This window comes from Saccopteryx leptura, chromosome 1 (assembly GCF_036850995.1).
Source record: "Saccopteryx leptura isolate mSacLep1 chromosome 1, mSacLep1_pri_phased_curated, whole genome shotgun sequence".
Lineage (NCBI taxonomy): Eukaryota > Metazoa > Chordata > Mammalia > Chiroptera > Emballonuridae > Saccopteryx > Saccopteryx leptura.
This window is the reverse complement of record NC_089503.1, coordinates 223,187,713-223,211,347: the sequence shown is the minus strand read 5'-3', so window position 1 is coordinate 223,211,347 and position 23,635 is coordinate 223,187,713. Positions and strand designations below refer to the sequence as shown.

Below are 23,635 nucleotides of genomic sequence, written 5' to 3'. Positions count from 1 at the left end.
ACTCACTCCTGGGGGTCAGCGAGCATGAAAAGAAACTCACAACTCAAAGGGTTAATCTTACATTGGGATATACTATGAGACGCCCTATAAATAAGTGTTGGTAGGGGGCATTTATTTTATCTCTTGCAGCCTGATAAGCCTGAACTAAATTATCTTTAATAGATCTTTTTCTGTTTTTTGTTTTCTTACGTACAGATGCACAAAGCAGGGTCATCAGAAGCCTCTCGATTCAAAAGATGATAATACTGAAAAACACTGCCCAGTGACAGTGAATCCTTGGCATATGAAGAAAGCCTTTAAAGTCATGAACGAATTAAGAAGGTATCATTACATTAACATTCATGTAAACATGAGTGTCTTCCTTTACTTTTCATTTGTTTATAGTAAATGTATGCCTCTTGCCTCATAGTTTCTTTGGTTGATACAGAAAACATTAAAATCTTTTCCTGCAAGTGTTTTAAAGGCAGAAAGAGCAAATAAATTGATCAGAAGTGTGGATGGTATAAGATGAAGTTATTCAATATGGTAGCCCCTAGCCACATGTGGCTGTTATGAACTGAGATGTTCTGGAAGTGGAAAATACATAATGGATTTCCAAGATTTAATACAAAAAATAATAATAATGTAAAAGACTTATTAACAAGCTTTTAAAATATCAATTGTACTTTGAAATGATAATATATTGATATTTTGGGTATAATAGAATTATTGAAATTAATGTAATTACCAGAAAATTGTGATTTGCATTATGTATCTCTATTGGACAGCACTGGTCTGGGGTTTCTGACTTGTTATTAAAAAGAATATGGAAAGAAAACTTGTAGACAGAGAAAAATGTAACTCTCTCTTTGGTGGTGGTGGTGGTAGTAATTTGGGGGACCAGCCTGTTGCTGTAATGAAAAGAGTGACTTTAAAAAGTGGATTGAAATATGAGTAGTGGATTGAAATATTTGTTTCTTTTTTTAATTAAAAGACTAAGACTAATGTATGTATGAACAGTATTTTTTGTTTTCTTAGTATTTTTTGAAAGACGTATTTTCTTCTCATCATTCCCTATGTTAACGTACTCTACATATATTTAAAATCTTGGACTAAAAAGGGAGTGACTTAAACTTTCCCTTAATGTTTCTGTGCTGTGTCTTCCCAAGAGCTCACCCATAGGTTCATCATTTGTTTATTCATTTGTTCTTTAATTAAATTAAAGAGTCAGTAAATATTGATCTGCTGGTGATAGAAATACAGTGGTGAGCCAAAACAGACATGGTTGCTGTCCTCATGGGGCTTATGGTTGACTGCAGAAAGCAGGCATTAATCGATCAGAGAATCACAGAAGTAATTTCAATGGCAATAAGTGCTCTAAGGAGGGCTGTGGAGACAGAGAACAGGGGTATGAAGGAAGGCTACCCTGCTATATCGGAATAATTGTGCTGAGATCTGAAAAGAAACAGAGGTAAGGCAGTGAAGTCCAGATGGGGTGGGAGATTAGAGAACGGGGCTCCAGCTGGTGCTCCAGCTGGGGGACGGCTTGCTCAAGTCTGGTGGGAGGGAGCTGGCCTCACCGGAGGACTGAGGGCTGGCTGGGGCGCAGCTGGCCAGGGGGTCATGGCAAGAGAGGAGGCTGCGGGGGTAGGTGAGGGCCAGCGTTCTTTGGGCCTTACACATTTGGTCTTTATCAGGAATTGCCATGGAGGAAGCCACTGAGGAGTTTTAAGCAAGGATGTGACATGATCAGATTTATATTTAAAAAGAACATGCTGGCTTCTGGGTAGAGCGTGGATTGGAGAGAAAGGAATAAGAGAAGGTTAAACTGAATATATCACATGTTTGATCTGCTTCCTAGTCTTGCTGTGACAACATTTGTAATAAGTAGATTTTCATTTAGTCTTTGGGATTACCCAGCAGGTCTGACCATGCTGTTTCATTATTTTAATCACGCTGCAATAATAATTATCAGAGTGTATAATGCAGTGGTTACTAAGTGGAACTGAAAGTCAAGTTCACTACAGCTCTAACATTCTTGGAGCCTAGGCAATTTTTACCTGCTTACCTGCAGGCCATGTGATGTCCATGCCTTGTCCTAGGATCGTTTAGCTCTAGCCTCTGTTCCCTTGTTTTACTTTGAGCGTGAACTGTATGGCTGTGAAATAGTACCTCCTTGTTCTTTGTGTTGCACCATTTCAGGAGCTAGTGTGTCACCAGCAGTTAGTTAATGCTGATTTTCAGAGCAAAGAATGACCTTTGAATAGCTGGAGAGTGTTGGCTGCCTCATGGATAGCCAGGATTGTTTTAATGAAGTCAACTGCTAGTGTTTTAAAAAATGAACTCTCTTTGGGATTTATTAGAAGCTCTCCCTGCCCCCCACTTTTTTTGGTAGTTAATCCCATTCCCTTCTCACCCTTTTTTTAGTGAATTTGAATAATTCTCTAAAAATTTGAGTAATTCTTAAAAAATAAATCTCTGAAGAGGCTTATTCTTTGTACAGCTGAAAAATCACTTCTTACTTCCTGTCCTTGCATAAACTTCCTGCTGCCAGGAAAGGGTAGCTGAGTGCGGTTTCCTGACTTCTGGGAAGGGAGAACTTCCTCGTTCTCCCCACTTGCTCTTGGTCGGCCTCTCTAACTGGTGTGCCGGAGAGTGGTTAGGAACTTTTGGCTGATGGAAGTGAAATTTGAGGAGTAAAAGTCACTTTTCTTCCAGTTATAGTTAGTGTAAAGTGTGGCTGTGGGAGTGCAGGACAGTTTTGTAAGGTTTGAGCTGTAGAATTAATATAGTTTATAAAAAAAAGGAATGTGACATTTTCTTTAAACTATTTTTTTTTTTTTTAGACAGGAGACCCAAATATAGCTCTCTGTCCCAGCCCAACATGAACTTGAATAACTTCAAATTATTTGGTTTATAAATTGTACAATCACTTTATTATTATTACTTTTATTTTATTTATTGTGACGGAGAAACAGAGAGGGACAGGTAGGCATAGACAGGAAGGGAGAGAGATGAGAAGAATCAATTCTTTGTTGCAGCTCCTTAGTTGTTCATTGATTGCTTTCTCATATGTGCCTTGACGGGGAGCCACAGCAGACCAAGTGACCCCTTGCTTGTCAAGCCAGTGACCTTGGGCTTCAAGCCAGTGACCTTTGGGCTCAAGCCAGTGACTATGGAGTTATGTCTATGATCCCATGCTCAAACTGGTGACCTCGGGGCTTCGAACCTGGGTCCTCCGTGTCTCAATCTGATGCTCTGTCCACTGTGCCACCGCCTGGTCAGGCTATTATTATTATTTTTAAAGATTTTTTTTATTGACTTTAGAGAGAGAGAGAAAGAGGGAGGAGGAGCAGGAAGCATCAACTCATAGTCGTTGGTTCTTGTATGTGTTTTGACTGGGCGAACCCAGGATTTCAAACCAGTGACCTCAGCATTCCAGGTCTATGCTTTGTCTACTGTGCCACCACAGGTCAGGCTGCAATCACTTCTAAACAATGTATTCAGCAAGTATTTGTAAGTACTCATTCTCCTTTGAAATCAATTAGCATGCTCAGAAGGCTGTGTAGGAGCCAAAACTCTATCAGACTTGCCCCATGCCCTTCAAGCATCTAGATTACTGGAGAAGATGTCAGGGAAGAGGGTGAGATGGTGGGAGGTTGTATGCAAAATGTGGGTGCTAAAAAGTATTCTCCTAGGAGAAATCCACAATGACCCGCAGAGATGGTTTCAGCTGGGCCTGACAAGACTGTAGTAAGTGGAATTCACACAAAGGATAGGAGAGGAAAGGCAGTTCCTGGTCTGGATAATTGCATGAGCTAGAGAGGGAGTAAACATAACCTACTGGATAAAGTGAATCAAGAATTAATACTGGAAAGTCTGTAGAAAAAGTTAGGAAGCAAGAGAAGGACAGAATGTGGCAGATTAAAATGGCATGGTGACTTTGACCCTAAGCCTGTGGGCAGTGGGAATCAGTGAATATGTTTGAAAAGGTAGTAGTAGCATTGTGACAATAATGATGTCAGAGGAACAGCCTGGCAGTGTAGTAAAAGGATAGGTCTAGTATAGCAATAATTTCTAGTGGCAAATTCAGCTCTTTGAGCAACCATCTACTCTCCCCCTTCTCTCCTTTTTCCCTTCCCACAGCCAGTGGTTTGATTGGATTGAGTGTGGCCCCAGGCACTGAGAATAGGCTCTGTTGGAGTACATCATCCTCAGGTGCTAAAAATAGCTTGGTACTTGAGGATCGGCTCTAGATGGGGTTGTCAGGTGGATCCCGGTCGGGGCACATGCAGGAGTCTGCCTCACTGTCTCCCCTCCTCTCACCTTAAAAAAAAAAATCTCCCAAACATGGATGGTGGGTGGAGAAGTTTTTCAAAACACATTTTTTAAGTCAGGCTATTGGATCTTTACAGAGAGCTTATTATGCTACACATTGTATTTGGTTGATGGAGGAGCAAAGAAGCAGACTGAATCCAATACAAGTTTTATTGAGAACATTATACTATGAGCTTTTTTGAGGTGACTAGCAAAGGACCTGTCAAAGGTAGTATTTTGCCTTTAAAATAAATTTTAAATTAAACCCATAATTTCTGTTTTCTAGGATATGGGATAGGCTGTACTTGAGCTTTAAAAATTTCAATGAATATTAGTGGGAGCCAACCTATTATTTGTGTAGAAGGAAAATAATTTTCATCATTAAGTTATATTTAGGAGTTGGAAGTTTTCAGTAAGGATAGATCATATGAAGCTATTAAAATGTTTTCCTATAGATCATACAGAAGCCACAGATGTTTAGTCATTCAGTTATAATAGCAGTTCTTACATTCTCTCAAAGGAGTGCTTATTGTATTTTCCCCCCAGGACTTTCAGACGTTGTGGACCCAGACCACTACTAGGATTAAATTATCTGTGGTACATCTATGAAAAATTTAAGTTCTAGCTCTTCGGTTATTTGGAATTTGTTGCTTAGATGGCAAGTGAATTAAACAAGAAACTTTAGTGAGCCTACCTTTCTTTTCATAGCTTTATATCAGTGTTTGTGTTTTTTTTAAATTTAATTAATTTATTTATTTTTTACAGAGACAGAGAGTGAGTCAGAGAGAGAGATAGACAGGGACAGACAGACAGGAACGGAGAGAGATGAGAAGCATCAATCATTAGTTTTTCATTGCGTGTTGCAACACCTTAGTTGTTCATTGACTGCTTTCTCATATGTGCCTTGACCACGGGCCTTCAGCAGACCGAGTAACCCCTTGCTGGAGCCAGCGACCTTGGGTTCAAGTTGGTGGGCTTTTGCTCAAACCAGATGAGCCCACGCTCAAGCTGGCGACCTCGGGGTCTCGAACCTGGGTCCTCTGCATCCCAGTCCGACGCTCTATCCACTGTGCCACCGCCTGGTCAGGTGCTTTATATCAGTGTTTTTACAAAGACTTTAGGAAATTATATAGGATGGGAATGTTCTAATTGCTCTAGTATATGTATTTTTCTATAACAAAACACTATCAGTTTCTTTTGTTTTCATGTATATGCTAGAATAGAATCCAAAACATTCCTTGAAGACAGAACAGTTGGATAGAGCACCCAAATCAAGTGGGCTTGTTTGTTTAGAAAGTTTAAGGGATATTTTGAAATTTATAGTCTCGATGTAACGGGTAATTTACAGTGATTCTTGAGCAGTCAGGATTGACCTTTTTAAATGATGTTTATTGAGCATGGACAGAATCATTAAACATTACAAAGAATATGAAGGATGGATGGTAGTCAATGAATTTACTAACTCAACTTCTTATTCTTTGTCTTCACGTTGCTGAATAGTTAGCATGTGAGAGATACTGTGCTGCTTCAGGGTGAGCCTCAGTGTCCCATCTTAGAACAGGACACTAGAAAATCTTAGTTTGGCTTATTTTTAAATAATTTTGTAGCTAAGAGTATCTACTTTGTGATTTATTTCATCAAGTTCTTTGGAAAGCTTTTAATGAGGGTTTCCTTTGTACATATTCTACATTTTCTACCAGGTCGTCCTGCTTTCTGCTCACATGTTTAGGAACTCACCTCTGCATTAGTTTCCCTTCAAATTTTTTAACTTTCTCACCTCTCTACTCTGTTCCCTCCCCATCATCTTTTTTCTGTCCCTAATATCTCCTTTCACTTTATTTCTAAAAACTCTTTTCATTTTCTCCTGTCAGCAAGTACTCCAATCAGGAGCTGTTACCTTCCCTTTTATACAGATAGTCAAAAACAAGTTTTCCCCCAGGTCTTCTTGTGGCTTTTTTTTTGTCAATTTCCTCCCTCCCTCCCTCCCTGTCTGCCTCCCTCTCTGTCTGCCTCCCTGTCTATCTGAGATAGGGACAAACAGGAAGAGAGAGAGATGAGAAGCATCAATTCTTTATTGCAACTCCTTAGTTGTTCATTGATTGCTTTCTCATCTGTGCCTTGATTGGGCGGGGGGGGGCCTCCAGCTGAGGGAGTGACCCTGTTGATCAAGCCAGAGACCCTGTTGCTCAAGCCAGCGACCCCACGCTCAAGCTGAATCTGGTGAGCTCACGCTCAAGCGGATGAGCTTGTGCTCAAGCCTATGAATTCAAGGTTTTGAACCTGGGTCCTTCTTGTCCCAGTCCGATGCGCAGTCAACTGCGCCACCGCCTGGCCGGGCCGTTTTGTCAATTTTCACTGTTATTCTGCTGTTTTGATTCCATCTGGAAAGAATGCTAGGTTCTTTATTCTGGGGCCCTTTACTAGTCTACAGCAGTTTCTCAGTCATCTACTGGAGTAGGTTTTCCTGCAACTTTCTCAGTTGACTGTCACTGTTTCCTGCTTCCTGTTTGAAAGTCTCAGTGGGTGCAGATTTTTTGAGGCTGTGCTGTTCTTCAAGACTCTTAGTGTAGTGGATCTTTTTAAACCAAACATCTGGGTTTTCCTTGTGCTGAACTGCCACCGAAATTCAAATTCAAACCATCATGGTTTTAAGAAAACGAAGGAAGACAGTTGTGGCACTTGTCCTGGAATTCTGTTCCTTTTTTTTTTTTAATTTTATTTATTCATTTTTAGAGAGGAGAGAGAGAGAGAGAGACAGAAAGGGAGAGAGAGGAGAGAGAGAAGGGGGGAGGAGCTGGAAGCATCAACTCCCATATGTGCCTTGACCAGGCAAGCCCTGGGTTTTGAACCGGCGACCTCAGCATTTCCAGGTCAACGCTTTATCCACTGTGCCACCACAGGTCAGGCTCCTTTTTTTTTTTTAGACTTTATTCATTTTAGAGAGAGAGAGAAGGAGGGAGGAGCAGGGAAACATCAACTCCCATATGTGCCTGCTGAGTTCTGTTCTTCAAGATAATTGATATTTTAGCCAGGTTGCATCTGCATTGTCTGGTAAAAGACATTGTCAGTTATAGGAGGTTTGGTTAACTATGACTGATTTAAGTCAGCAGTAAGTACCCCGCCTCGGGGCCAGTACTTGATGATGCTCTGTGTCCTGAACAGCAGCACCACATCTGGCTCACTTCTCCTTCATGATCAGCTTTTAATTTTAATTTCCTTGGCTTCTGACCTCTTGCCAGCCCCCCCTTTTTAGTATCTTGCCTTATTTCTTTGTCCTAACATCTGAGGCTGTTCTAAGATGCCTTGGGCCCATTCCTAGGCGGTGGCTTGTGTTTGCCCTGTGGACTCTGACTCACAGCGCATCTCACCAGTCTGGCACATCAGTTATGACTTCAATTCCACGCCATGTGGCAGGAAGTGCCTCCAGATTTTCCCTGGCGCCCAAGGAAGAAAGGCGGACAGACGCCATTGTCATCTGCCCACCACCCCCACTTCTAGGAGAAAGTAAATTCTTGTTTCATGTGACTTCTAATTATTTTTGATATCCGGAGGCTGGTGGCACATTTCTACTTTATGAAGATACATACACAACAGCAACAGTTTTTCCAGTCTTAAGAATTCATTCATTTTATATCAGAAAACCAAAGAATGTCTCGGTATGTTCAGGCATGATTTATTAATTTTCAAAGTAGTTTTTTTCCTGCGAAGGACCCATTGTCGTGATGTCATTTCATTTAGGTGATGGGGTGCCTATTCATTTCCTGTGCCATCTGAGTTTTACATAAGGTCTGTGTAACTCCTGTTCATCAGATTTGAGCTTAGAAGCATCTTCTTTCCAAAGCCTCCGTAAAGTTAGGCTTGGCCTCTCTGTGTGTTCCCAAGCAGCCCACACTTGCGCCATCTTAATAGTCATAGGTCCATGTTGTGGTTTCCTGTTAGCACATCTTTTTTCCCTGTTTGACTGTAAATTCCTTGCTGTCAAGGGCTGTCTTGTTTATTGTGGTAAACTGACAGACATAGTGCTTGCCATATAATAGCTACTCTGGATATTTACTAAGTGAATGAATGAATAAATGCACTTTGTCTCATTATTCTCTCTCTTTTCTTTTAGATTTTATTTATTAATTTTAGAGGGCGGAGGGGGGAGGGGGAGAGTGAGAAGTATCAACTCATAGTTGCTTTACTTTAGTTGTTCATTGATAGTTTTTTGCATGTGCCTTGACCAAGCAAGCCCAGGGCTTCGAACTAGTGACCTCAGCATTCCAGGTCGAGGCTTTATCTACAGTACCCCTACAGGTCAGGCTATCTCATTATTCTTAAAGTCTTTTCCTTCTGCAGGCCATTCCCTCATCAGATCTCAAGTAACAGGAACATCAACTCAAAACCTTACCATATAGATCGGTATGGGCCGAGAAAAATAAGAACAACTTTTCTCTTATTTTTATTGCCAGACTTTTTGTTTTTATCCCCTTTCTTCTCACCCCGAAGTCATTCAGCTTATGAGTATGCGCATTTGGAAAGAAGTCAGGGCTAGACTTGGTAGACACAAACTAGCTGAAAGATAAGAAGGTTGGTCAGATCTCTCTGGTCTTTGAGTGCTCTTTTAAAATCTGCTATTAACTGGAGACAAAAAGATAAAAAAAACTGAACACTAAGACTAAGTATGCCTTTGATTTGCAGTGTGGCTCTTAGGCTCCATGTGACCTCGCCCAGGTCAGAGCTACTAGTTTGGAAATGCTTTTACTTTGTTAGTTAACTAACGTCAGCTAATAAGCCAGTAAGACCAAGTTAATTATATGACACCCAGCAGGCGTTATACTACAAGGTTTGGATCAATGAGTAGTTGTAATTGAAGCTGAATATAATTAATTATGTGATTTTGAGGTGTTTCAGTGTAATTCCACTTAAGTTCCATCTTGAAACTAGAGCGCTAAGAGAGATTACTGACAAAAGGAAAACAGGCATGAAGATGCACTTGACTGTGTTTGAGTTGTGTCCAGATCCTCTGGTCACAGGGGGAATATGCAGATGACTCTCTCGGGAGACTTGTGCAGCTCTGCCAAAAGCCATCCCGTCCCCCTTCTCTCCCGTGCTCACGCCCTCTGTCACACCATACTTCTTGTTCCACAGGTCTCCATGCGACAGCACATTCTGTTCTATCTGTTTGGAGTGCTCTCGTTCAGTAACATTTACTTGTTTTTAGAACTCAACTTACATTCAGCAGGTGCAGAAAGCCTTCTCTGACCCCCTCCCCAGTCTAATGTATATGCTCTCCTATTCCAATAGCATGTTTACAGTGGCATTTTCCATTTGATACTGTAATATTTGATCGTTAGTCCTTTCTGCTAGTCACCTTGGGCAGAGATGATCCTGCAGTGCCAGTTGAATAAGCAGATAAACTTTTTTCTAAATATTCTTGTAGAGATACTGCTAAAAACCCACTAAAATTCAGCATTTTATAACTATATACAGAACTTTAAAGAATAGTTTTTAGTATATAGTAATGACAAATAATACAGTGGTCCCCAACCTTTTTTGGGCCATGGACCGGTTTAATGTCAGAAAATACCGGTTTAATGTCAGAAAATATTTTCACGGTCAGACTGGCCTTTAGGGTGGGATGGATAAATGTATCACGTGACCGAGACAAGTGTCAAGAGTGAGTCTTAGACAGATGTAACAGAGGGAATCTGGTCATTTTTTAAAAATAAAACATCATTCAAACTTAAATATAAATAAAACGGCAATAATGTAAGTTATTTATTCTTTCTCTGCGGACCGGTACCAAATGGCCAATGGACTGGTACCGGTCTGTGGTCTGGGGGTTGGGGACCACTGAAATAATACATTGTTGTTACTTATAGTTTATCCAGTTATAATTTACACTTTCTATTTCCTGTTTTTTAAAACCACACAAATTTAGATGGTTTTGTATAGTGGTTAACAGACCTTTGGAGCTAGACTGTGGATTTGAATCCTGCGGTTGCTACATGCAGGGTCTTTAGGCTAGTTATTTCTCTGTAACATTGGCTTCCCCAACTGTACATTTTTGGGACAAAAAAATCACAATCGTACTTATCTCATAAGATCGTGGTGGGGTCTAAATAAGATAATACATGCAAGTAAAGCTATTGCATACCCTGTTTCCCCCAAAATAAGACATCCCCGAAAATAAGACCTAGTGCGATTTTTTTCAAGCTTAGAAATATAAGACCTCCCCTGAAAATAAAACCTAGCATGTCTTTAGAAGCAAAAATTAATATAAGACACTGTCTTCTTTTCGGGGAAACAGGGTAGATTGTTGTACATGGAAATAGAGTCACAAGAAATTCTTTTGATGGAATTCAGAGTTTGGCTGGTTATGCTGATACTTGTGATGCAATGACTACAGTATATTAATAAATGTTGATTTTTTTTGGTCCAAGAATAAATGTGAATTCTTGTTCACAGAAAAATAAGACATCCCCTGAAAATAAGACCTACTGCGTCTTTAGGAGCAAAAAATTAATATAAGACACTGTCTTATTTTGGGGGAAGCATAGTAGTACCCTCCTGAAAACTGCTGACTTTTCTCACCCTGGTTATTTGTGAACCCATGGAATTCATAGAATTGCAGAGTGGTTTTATGTTCTCAGAGCAGATGGTAGACATTGTCAGTTCTTTTCACTGACAGAGGAATCACAAGGTAGTGATGTGGAGAAATGACAGATTAATGAAGCATCGTGCCACTTCTTATGACTCTAACGTGGGGCCTGCCTGATGTCTCTCACAGCATCGTGAGCCGTTAGGTGGGCACCATGCAGGAGCGGCGCTGCAGTATAAGGGGCATAGCAAGCTCATCTCCAGGGAGGCCCAGGCCTGCAGCCCTCACCGGCACTGGAGTGCAGTGATGTTTCTTACAGTGTCTCTTAGGCTGGAGGGAAAATAGATGCCAGCAGGATCTTGGAAAAGTTTTGGTATGAACTCCATAGAAAGAAGTTTATAAGCAGTGTGGAAAAGTGGAGAACTTCCAGGACTTGGTTCAACTCTTGTGAAAATGTTGCTTATAACTTACTAGAAACTTACAGAAGCAGTCAGACCACTCTTGGAGGAAGTAGGCAGAGTAGTAGAGGCAGGGCCACGTGTGGCCTATGTATGCTATACACGTACATTCAGTGTTCGGGTATTTGAAGTGTGTTGAAAGGACTTGGTTTCACCACACCTGTTTCCGCCATCGATGACCTGACTGTGGGAGGTCAGTTTAGAGTCAGCACCTTCTTGCTTTGTACTGGAATAAGCATCAACAACCTCTTTTTTTTTTTTTTTTGCCAAAAACACATTTTTATTTAACTGGAGAATCTCACCTAGCAGCTTGCATAGCATGTAAAAATGTTTCCCATGTATTTATGAATGATTCAAAATGGATAGTTTAGAATTGGAGGTTTGTTTACTGAATAATGGTTTGTTTAAGGTAAAATAATGGTTTAGGGTAAAAAAATGCTTTTTAATTTTATATGTGGAAGTATTTTCTGGCCTTGAGGAATGAAATATTTCACATTGGTAAAATAATAGAATTAAGTTAAGCTTCAAATGCCTAAATGTTTTTAAGTAGTGCATGAAATTGAATATAATTTCACTTTTATTTGATGACCCACGGTTATTTTAAATATCTATTTTTTTGTTACTTCAACCCAGTTTAGGTTTCTGCATATGTTTTATCCTGTTTTCATCTTAATGTCATACCGCCGTTTGCCATTTCTGCTATTCTTAATTCAGGCACCCTCTCCTCGTGCAGCCCATTGATAGACTATAATTGCTGCCAGTAATTTCCTTTAGGTTGAGAAATCAGTAATCAAGGTTGGAAATATTTTTCTGCTAAACGAAGGTGAGATTCTGAGTAAGGGTCCAGGCATGGTGGGCCTTTGTCATGACATTTCTAAGTACTTTTTGTTTAGGAATCCTGTTCTAAAGGGTGGTAGTTTTTAGTCTTAACTTTAGAAAAAAGGGAGCTTCTACTGTAATATTTTTGCTTAAAATGCTCAGGATATTTATTATTGGTACGATTAACATATCTTTTCTCTCTGCTTCATAATCAGTCAGAATTTGCTGTGTGACGTCACAATTGTGGCTGAAGACATGGAGATCTCTGCTCATAGAGTGGTGCTGGCCTCCTGCAGTCCTTATTTTCATGCCATGTTTACAGGTATGAAGTATTTTAGTTATGGGTGTGTTTTTTTTTAATGTATACAGATTTGAGCCTTTCTTCCTGTGTTTTCTAATTAATATTTTACTTTTATGAAATTAAGCATTGTAATGCAAGGAAACTCTCTTACTTCATTCCAGATTTCTCATCTTTGTTTTCATTGTTGCAATCATGTTGCGTGTATGTGTATATTGCATACACATACCAACAATTTTATACTCCATTGTCCCCTTTACATTTGTATTTGCATATATTGATTTAGTTTACCTTCTTGCCATTTATAGCAGATTTTGGTACTTCATTATTTTGGCAAAAGAAAAGCTTGTACTGTGTTACGTTTTTTTCAAATGATTTTTACATTAGTCTTAGGTGTTTACAGTGAACAAAGAGATGTTTATTTAATCTTTGATTTGGAGCTACGTATATGAAAATAGGGTGTATACTTAGGTAACTATAAAAACTTAATAGAATAGTATTAGTACTTCTGGAAAAAAGTAATTTGTATCTGCCACAGTTGAAGTCTTTAGCCTCATTCTTAAAAAAGCCTTTAAACATATAACACACTACAGAGAAATAAAGTTAATCTGTTTAAATAGTGAGTTTATAATCTTAGAGTACTGGTAGGAAAAATAAAATACTTATAAATACAAATGTCGTTGTACAAAAAAGCACAAATATAAAATTATTCAAGCTTTAGAAACCATTACTTAATTCCTGTGGTTAACATTTTGCTGTATACTTGCAAGGATACAGAGCAACGTGAGAGTGCTCTCTGCGCCAGTAGCTGTTGTGTGTTGGGGAGATGGGCCGTGCACAGTTAAATACGTAATAGTGTATGGAAGACCTGGGTGCCCAGAGCAGTGATACAGTTGGGGAGGACTGTGATGGGCAGTACTGAGAGGGAGATCGGATGTTTCCTGAAAACTGGGGGTATAAAGCGTTTACATAGATGAAGACAAGTGCAGGAGGCCAGGTGGAGAGAATGGACTCAGTGTTTTGGGAGTAGCAATCTCGAGGTCACCTCCTTTTCAGGCTTTTGCAGTCTTGCTGTTCCTGAACTGAGTTAAATAATCCGGACTGTTGGATTAGCCAGAATAATCCAGAGTGCAGAGGGGCTGTGAGGCAGGCTGGATAGTGATATGGGAAGATACCTTCACTGGGTGATTTGAGAAGGCAGTACTAATAAAGTGGACTAGTTAGACTTTTCTGTTTTGGGGTTCCTTCAGTCTCTTGGTTTACATCTTATTTGTTACTCCTGAATACATTTCTGAGCAGAATCTTCAGGTGTAAGAAGATTTGATTTGGAATGTGTTCACTTAATTTAGGAATTCCCTAGTAAAGTGCTGTCCTCTATGAGTGGCCTTGCTTCAGATGACACTGCTAGTGCTACTTCCCTGTCAGAATTACTGGACCTTTGGAATCATCAATCACTTTGTCAGTCTGTGCTTTACACTGTATAACTTTATCAATCTGTGCTCAGGTTCTCCATCTGCAAAATCTTGATGATATCACTCATTTCTTACGATTTTTGTAGAGATTAAATGAGATCATGTATGTGAATTTCTTAGCACTTTACTCGGCACGTGGAAAGTGCTCAGTTAATGTTGGCAGTAATTATCATGGTTATTAATATTTTTACTCTCAATTCCTAAATGTCTTTATATTCTGTAAGAATAGAAGACTGAGAAAGTCTTAGACTAGACTTTTTTGATATATTATTTTCCACACTATAAAAATGAAGTGATTAACTTAAGGTTACTTTCCTTTTTCCTCAAAAGGCAATACTTTCTGAGCCTTTGATATCCAGAGACATAGTTGCTAGAGTTGGGAGTTCTTATATTTTCTTCTTTCTTCTGTTTCCTTTATAATCTGATCTTCAGTTTCCCTCTTTTTTGTTTCTTTGTTCACTGGGGCTCAACTCTTCATGTATTAGCTGACATACAGTTTCCGAATATGTGAGCTTTGCCTCACAACATGAGTGGCAGACCCTGAAGACATTTTGAGTCTACAAGCATCCCTAGTGTGTCTCAGTTAACTGGCAGGGGGTACTTCTTGCAGTTCAGCCTGTTTCTGCCTGAGAATACTTGGTCAAATTTTAGATTGCCATGTGCTAACGTCAATGCAAAATAATAAGGACACTGTGTTGTTATTTTCTGGCACACATAAAATGTGAATTGAGAACCTCTATTGTGTGTGTGTGTGTGTGTTTTTCTTTTGTTTTACAATTGTATTAAGGTATATTTTACATAAAATAAAATTTACCCATTTCAAGCATAGAGTTTAATCACTTTTAGTAAATTTACTGAATGGTACTATCATCACCATAAATCAATTTATTTTTATTTCTACATAATATTTTTGAAGTTTATTCCTGTCACAGTATGTACCATCAGTTCATTGCTAAATAGGCTCCATGGTGTGAATATATCACATTTTGACTATCCATTTGCTAGTTGATGGACATTTGGATAGTTGCCAGGTTCTGGCTGTTAGGAATAACATTGCTGTGAACCTTTGTGTAGTTCTTTGGACAAATATTTTTATTTCTCATGGGGGTAGATATATAGGAGTAGGATTGCTGTGTCATACAGTAAATTTATATTTAACTTTTAAGAAAACTGCTGTCCTTTTGTTTATAATGGTCGTAGTACCAGTTTATTTTCTGACCGACAGTACACAAGGGTTCCCATTTCTCAAACTTTCTTGCTTACACTTGTTACTCTCAGTCTTTTTTTTTTTTTTTTTGGTGGCAGAGACAGAGAGAGTCAGAGAGAGGGACAGATAGGGACAGAGAGACAGGAAGGGAGAGAGATGAGAAACAATTCTTCGTTGCAGTTCCTTAGTTGTTCATTGATTGGTTTCTCATATGTGCCTTGACGGGGGGAGGGGGCTACAGCAGACGGAGTGACTCCTTGCTTGAGCCAGCAACCTTGGGCTCAGGCTGATGAGTCCTGCTCAAACCAGATGAACCTGTGCTCAAGCTGGTGACCTCAGGGTCTCAAACCTAGGTCCTTCACATCCCAGTCTAGCGCTCTATCCACTGCACCACTGCCTGGTCAGGCTCAGTCTTTTTTTTTTATTTTTTTTATTGTAGTCATTTTAATGGGTATGAAATGGCATTTCTTATAGTTTATTTTATTTTATTATTTTATTTTTTTATTTAGTGAGAGGCAGAGACAGACTCCCACATGCACCCTGACCAGGATCTACTCAACAAGCCCACTAGGGGGCAATGCTCTGCCCATCTGAGGCCCTTGGTCCATTGCAACTGGAGCCATTTTTTAGTGCCTAAGGTGGAGGCCATAGTGCCATCCTCAGTGCCTGGGGCCAACTTGCTCTGATCCAGTCTTGGCTGCAGGAGAGGAGGAGAGGGGGGAGAGAGAGAGAGAGCAGTAAGAGGGGGAGGGGTGGAGAAGAAGATGGGCACTTCTCCTGTGTGCCCTGATCGGGAATAGAACCTGGGATATTCAAATGCCAGGCCAACACTCTACCACTGAGCCAATAGGCCAGGGCCACATTTCTTATAGTTTTAATTTACGCTTCCCTATTAACTAATGATGTTGAGCATCTTTTCAACATGCAAGACTTCTATGGTTCTCCAGTAATAGATGCTGTTTATCTATCTGATAACCTTTATATGTTTTCTTCTGAATACGTTTAATAGTCAACAGTTTAGCAGAGATTAGATAAAGAGAATATGGTTCAGTGGTTGGCAAACTGTGGCTCGTGAGCCACATGCAGCTCTTTGGCCCCTTGAGTGTGGCTCTTCCACAAAATACCACGTGCAGGAGCTATCTCGATAAGGAATGTACCTACCTATATAGTTTAAGTTTAAAAACTTTGGCTCTCAAAAGAAATTTCAATCGTTGTACTATTGATATTTGGCTCTGCTGACTAATAAGTTTGCCAACCACTGGGATGGTTTAGTGTACATACTATATTCATTTAAGATTTGCTGGAATATGAGTTCCATTGTCTGTTTTCTTGGTCTGAAGCCCTGTGAAAGTTTATTATAAAAAATATAGCCCTGGCCGGTTGGCTCAGCGGTAGAGCGTCGGCCTGGCGTGCAGGGGACCCGGGTTCGATACCCGGCCAGGGCACATAGGAGAAGCGCCCATTTGCTTCTCCACCCCCACCCCCTCCTTCCTCTCTGTCTCTCTCTTCCCCTCCCGCAGCCAAGGCTCCATTGGAGCAAAGATGGCCCGGGCGCTGGGGATGGCTCCATGGCCTCTGCTCCAGGCGCTAGAGTGGCTCTGGTCGCGGCAGAGCGACGCCCCGGAGGGGCAGAGCATCGCCCCCTGGTGGGCAGAGCGTCACCCCTGGTGGGCGTGCCAGGTGGAACCCGGTTGGGTGCATGCGGGAGTCTGTCTGACTGTCTCTCCCCGTTTCCAGCTTCAGAAAAATACAAAAAAATATATATATATAGTGAAGGGGGCCCTAGCCAGTTGGCTCAGTGGTAGAGCGTCGGCCTGGCGTGCAGGAGTCCCGGGTTCGATTCCCAGCCAGGGCACACAGGGGAAGCGCCCATCTGCTTCTCCACCCCTCCCCTTCTCCTTCCTCTTTGTCTCTCTCTTCCCTTCCCGCAGCCAAGGCTCCATTGGAGCAAAGTTGACCCGGGCGCTGAGGATGGCTCTGTGGCCTCTGCCTCAGGTGCTAGAATGGCTCTGGTTGCGACAGAGCAACACCCCAGATGGGCAGAGCATCGCCCCCTGGTAGGCATGCCGGGTGGATCCCGGTCGGGCGCATGCAGGAGTCTGTCTGACTGCCTCCCCGTTTCCGGCTTCAGAAAATTACAAAAAAAAAATAAATATATATATATATATATATATATATATATATATATATATATATATATATATATATAGTGAAGGCCAACAAGTAGACCATTGCATATTTCCATTCTGCCCTATACCATGGTTATTTATATCCTCTTGCTCAGTGGATAGCCGGAAGGGGTTACAGTGTCACAGGGCAACCCTACTCTTGTTTCCCCATGATCATCTCTTACAAAATGGGGAATGTCTGACCTGTGGTGTAGGGGATATACTGTTGACCTGGAGCACTGAGATCACCAGTTCTAAACCCTGGGCTTGTCTGGTCAAGGCAATTACAGGATTACTACAAGTTTATGCTTCCTGCTTCTCCCCCTTCTCTCTTCCCCCTCTAACTAAAAAATCAATAAAATTTAAAAAATTAAAAATTAAAAAAAATAAAGTGCTAAAAAAAAGGAAAGAAAATAGGGAATATGCAGAGGATCTTTCTTGGCCCTTGTTTTTAATCTCCCATAACCTGTAGGTGAGTTTTTCAGTAATACATAACGTATATAGAGTAGAAAGTGAAGGTTCGTCTTTAAAATTGCCCTTCCCTTCCCAACCCACACACTGGTGTGCTTATTGGAGAGACGTTGCTAACTGAATGGTCCTCCTTAGCAAGTACTCATTGCTATTAGCCCAGAGGGGTAGCATTGTTACTCTTCTGGTCATGAATAGAAATCCAAAAAGAAAACAACTGCTCAGAATGGGAAAATGAAAACAAAACCCAAAAAACCATGGACAGCACCAGGTGCTGAACCTATGACAGGGTCATGAGTTGTACCTATGACATGTTCATTGCTGGAATGTGACTTTTCAGGTACAAGTGGTGACAAAAGTACATTTTAAGGTTTGCTCAGGTAAGCTTTTTGGGCAGGTAGGGGAATGTTTTAAGCCTGCAAAAAGGGGCTGATCAGTTGCCTACGGAGAACACTGAGTGGTAAGAGAATGGATTTGTCTCACTTGGCATTGATATTTCTGCAACTGTGTCTTGCTGTAGCATCAACCCTACTCCTTTGTGTTTCAGGTGAGATGAGTGAGAGCCGAGCAAAGAGAGTTCGAATAAAAGAGGTAGATGGCTGGACCCTGAGGATGCTGATTGATTATGTTTACACTGCAGAAATCCAGGTTACAGAAGAAAATGTACAGGTAAGATGAACACCGCACACCCTTTAGCACTTCATACGTTCCAGCATTTAAGTCAAAAGCATATAGCCATCCAGAATACATTTTGTATTGAAGTAATAGAATTTGTTGTTAAAACTGTATTTCTAAGAGACATTTGGAATGATTATATCTTTTTAATAGTGTTTTTGATTTCAGTATGTTTATATTCTTCTATTTCTAAGATAAACATCCTTTCATTCTCTACATATGCGTGTTCTTTTATGAAAACACTGTCATACTCACTTAGAACTACTGATTGATGCTGCCCACGTTTGTCTTTATTCCCTTAAAGGCTCAAGTCTACAAAGGACGTCTGTGACTACGAATAGCCTTTATTTCTTTTATCATTTTAGCATTCTCTTTGAGTGCTTCTAGAGTTTAACTAAAATTAGACATTGCATCTTTCTTTCTATAAAGAACAAATGTTTATCTACATGCTATAAATGTTTCAGTAATACATAACGTATATGGAGTATAAAGTGAAGGTTTGTCTTTAAAATTGCCCTTCCCTTCACACCTGGCCCAACCCACACACATTGATCCTCTCTTTCCTTGGAGGGTAGCCTGACACACACACACACACTGTTTTCTTGACATAAGTATATTTTTGCTATACCTGTTGTTGTGCCACTTGCTTTTTTCCCTGAATGAAGTGTCTTCGAGTTCTTTACACATCGATACAATAGGGGTCCAGCTCACTCCTTTGTGTGGTACCCTGTGTGTTCATCAGCATATACAATTTTTCACCATTACAAAGTGCTGAAGTGCATCAACGTTTTTACATTTGCATCCAAAAATTTCATGGGATAGATTTTCAAGATGTAATTGATGGGGCAAAGGGTACATAAGTATTTTAATTTTTGAGGGCTACGCCAAATTGCCACCTAAAAGTTTTTATTTATACTCCTTCCAGCAGGCAAACTGTGTTTTAAGGACCACAAAAAGATTTAGGACTAACTTCTTAAGAAATAATCTCTAAATTCTACTTGCACAGATAGAAGAATATAGGTTCAATCTTTTCTCTTGTAATTAGTTGAAATGTGCTAGAACCTATTTGAATGTGGGGACTGAATCTTTGCACTTGGACTTAAGACCTGCTATTATTAGAGCTGAAATATTAGCAGTGCTAATCTTTCCCAGATGGCCTCATTAACCTTTGCCTGGAAGTGTTGCTTGTGAGGTAAGGCATTTGAAAAACCTTGGTTGATATTGAAGTCACGTATAAAATTGTGAATCAGGTGCTAGGTGAACATATTTTTTTTTTTTTTTTTTTTTTTTTTTAGATAGCACTTTCTTTTTTTTTATTTTTTTATTTTTTTTTTTATTTTTTTTATAATTTTATTTTTTTAATGGGGTGACATCAATAAATCAGGATACATATATTCAAAGATAACAAGTCCAGGTTATCTTGTCGTTCAATTATGTTGCATACCCACCACCCAAAGTCAGATTGTCCTCTGTCACCTTCTATCTTGTTTTCTTTGTGCCCCTCCCCACCCCCTATCCCTCTGCCATTCCCCCCTCCCCCCCGTAACCACCACACTCTTATAAATGTCTCTTAGTTTCACTATTATGTCCCACCTACGTATGGAATAATACAGTTCCTGTTTTTTTCTGATTTACTTATTTCGCTTCGTATCATGTTATCAAGATCCCACCATTTTGCTGTAAATGTTCCGATGTCATCATTTCTTATGGCTGAGTAGTATTCCATAGTGTATATGTGCCACATCTTCTTTATCCAGTCATCTATTGATGGGCTTTTTGGTTGTTTCCATGTCCTGGCCACTGTGAACAATGCTGCAATAAACATGGGGCTGCATGTGTCTTTACGTATCAATGTTTCTGAGTTTTTGGGATATATACCCAGTAGAGGGATTGCTGGGTCATAAGGTAGTTCTATTTTCAGTTTTTTGAGGAACCACCATACTTTCTTCCATAATGGTTGTACTACTTTACATTCCCACCAACAGTGTATGAGGGTTCCTTTTTCTCCACAGCCTCTCCAACATTTGCTGTTACCTGACTTGCTAATAACAGCTAATCGAACAGGTGTGAGGTGGTATCTCATTGCCGTTTTGATTTGCATTTCTCTAATAGCTAAAGAAGATGAGCATCTTTTCATATATCTGTTGGCCATTTGTATTTCTTCCTGGGAGAAGTGTCTATTCATATCCTCTTCCCATTTTTTTATTGGATTGTTTGTTTGTTTGTTGTTGAGTTTTATGAGTTCTTTGTATATTTTGGATATTAGGCCCTTATCTGAGCTGTTGTTTGAAAAAATCATTTCCCATTTAGTTGGCTTTCTGTTTATTTTGTTATCAGTTTCTCTTGCTGAGCAAAAACTTCTTAGTCTGATGTAGTCCCATTCATTAATTTTTGCCTTCACTTCTCTTGCCATTGGAGTCAAATTCATAAAATGCTCTTTAAAACCCAGGTCCCTGAGTTGAGTACCTATGTCTTCTTCTATGTACTTAATTGTTTCAGGTCTTATGTTTAGATCTTTGATCCATTTTGAGTTAATTTTTGTACAGGGGGAGAGACTGTAGTCCAGTTTCATTCTTTTGCATGTGGCTTTCCAGTTTTCCCAGCACCATTTATTGAAGAGGCTTTCTTTTCTCCATTCTGTGTTGTTGGCCCCTTTATCAAAAATTATTTGACTATATATATGTGGTTTTATTTCTGGACTTTCTATTCTGTTCCATTGGTCTGAGTGTCTATTTTTCTGCCAATACCATGCTGTTTTGATTGTCGTGGCCCTATAATAGAGTTTGAAGTCAGGTATTGAAATGCCCCCAGCTTCATTCTTTTTCTTTAGAATTGCTTTGGCTATTCGGGGTTTTTTATAGTTCCATATAAATCTGATGATTTTTTGCTCTATTTCTTTAAAAAATGTCATTGGAAGTTTGATGGGAATTGCATTAAATTTGTAAATTGCTTTGGGTAATATAGCCATCTTGATTATATTTATTCTTCCTAGCCAAGAACAAGGTATATTCTTCCATCTAATTATATCTTTTTCGATTTCCCTTAACAATGGTTTATAGTTTTCATTATATAAGTCCTTTACATTCTTTGTTATGTTTATTCCTAAGTATTTTATTTTTTTTGTTGCAATCGTGAAGGGGATTATTCTTTTGAGTTCCTTCTCAGTTGTTTCATTGTTGGTATATAGAAAGGCTATTGACTTCTGTATGTTAATTTTGTATCCTGCGACCTTACTGTATTGGTTTATTGTTTCTAGTAGTCTTTTTGTGGATTCTTTGGGGTTTTCGATGTATAGTATCATATCATCTGCAAAAAGTGATACCTTTACTTCTTCTTTTCCGATATGGATGCCTTTTATTTCTTTGTCTTGTCTGATTGCTCTGGCTAGAACCTCTAGTACCACATTAAATAAGAGTGGAGAGAGTGGACAACCCTGTCTTGTTCCTGATTTAAGGGGGAAAGCCTTCAGTTTAGTGCCATTTAATATGATGTTAGCTGACGGTTTATCATATATGGCCTTTATCATGTTGAGATATTTTCCTTCTATACCCATTTTGTTGAGAGTCTTAAACATAAAATTGTGTTGTATTTTATCGAAAGCCTTTTCTGCGTCTATTGATAAGATCATGTGGTTTTTGTTCTTTGTTTTGTTGATATGGTGTATTACATTAACCGTTTTACGTATGTTGAACCATCCTTGAGATTCTGGGATGAATCCCACTTGATCATGATGTATTATTTTTTTAATATGTTGTTGTATTCGATTTGCTAGTATTTTGTTTAGTATTTTAGCATCTGTATTCATTAGAGATATTGGTCTGTAGTTTTCTTTTTTTGTGCCATCCTTTCCCGGTTTTGGTATGAGGGTTATGTTGGCTTCGTAAAATGTGTTTGGAAGTATTGCTTCTTCTTCAATTTTTTGGAAGACTTTGAGTAGAATAGGAACCAAGTCTTCTTTGAATGTTTGATAAAATTCGCTGGTATAGCCGTCAGGGCCTGGACTTTTATTTTTGGGGAGGTTTTTAATGGTTTTTTCTATTTCTTCTCTACTGATAGGTCTGTTTAGGCTTTCTGCTTCTTCTTGACTCAGTCTAGGAAGGTTGTATTTTTCTAGGAATTTATCCATTTCTTCTAGGTTGTTGAATTTAGTAGCATAAAGTTTTTCATAGTATTCTACAATAATTCTTTGTATATCTACGGTGTCCGTGGTGATTTCTCCTCTTTCATTTTGGATTTTGTTTATATGAGTTCTTTCTCTTTTTTCCTTGGTAAGTCTTGCCAAGGGTTTGTCAATTTTGTTGATCTTTTCAAAGAACCAGCTCCTTGTTCTATTAATTTTTTCTATAGTTTTTCTGTTCTCTAATTCATTTATTTCTGCTCTGATTTTTATTATCTCCTTTCTTCGGCTGGTTTTGGGTTGTCTTTGTTCTTCTTTTTCTAGTTCCTTAAGGTGGGAAGTTAAGTGGTTCACTTGGGCTCTCTCTTGTTTGTTCATATATGCCTGAAGTGATATGAACTTCCCTCTTATCACTGCTTTTGCTGCATCCCATAGATTCTGATATGTCGTATTGTCATTTTCATTAGTCTGTATATATCTTTTGATCTCTGCACTTATTTCTTCTTTGACCCATTCATTTTTTAAAAGTATGTTGTTTAGTTTCCACATTTTTTTGGGATTTTTTTCCTCTTTTTTGCAGTTGAATTCTAGTTTCAAGGCTTTATGATCAGAAAATATGCTTGGTACAACTTCAATTTTTCTGAATTTGCTGATGTTGTTTTTGTGGCCCAACATATGGTCAATTCTTGAGAATGATCCATGTACACTGGAGAAAAATGTATACTCAGTCACTTTGGGATGAAATGTCCTGTAGATGTCTATCATATCCAGGTGCTCTAGTGTTTTGTTTAAGGCCACTATGTCTTTGTTGATTCTCTGTTTGGATGACCGATCTAGAGCCGTCAGCGGTGTATTGAGGTCTCCAAGTATGATTGTATTTTTGTCAGTTTTTGTTTTAAGATCAATAAGTAGCTGTCTTATATATTTTGGTGCTCCTTGGTTTGGTGCATATATATTAAGAATTGTTATGTCTTCTTGATTCAGTGTCCCCTTAGCCATTATGAAATGGCCATTTTTGTCTCTGAGTACTTTTGCTGTCTTGTAGTCAGCATTATCCGATATGAGTATTGCTAC

At 39.4% G+C, this 23,635-nt stretch overlaps 1 protein-coding gene across 2 annotated transcripts in view; it reads left to right on the top strand.

The window, feature by feature from the left end:
• The window catches only part of KLHL2 (kelch like family member 2), a 110,269-nt gene that overhangs the window by 16,682 nt on the left and 69,952 nt on the right, over positions 1–23,635 (top strand). The window contains exons 2-4 of one of the 2 annotated variants that reach the window (XM_066386999.1): positions 196–321; positions 12,372–12,478; positions 18,317–18,438. In XM_066386999.1, the coding sequence (XP_066243096.1) occupies positions 196–321; positions 12,372–12,478; positions 18,317–18,438 (355 nt within the window). Of the gene's footprint in view, positions 1–195; positions 322–12,371; positions 12,479–18,316; positions 18,439–19,598; positions 19,637–23,635 lie in introns of those variants that run through there. The other variant, XM_066387009.1, reaches the window with a different exon arrangement.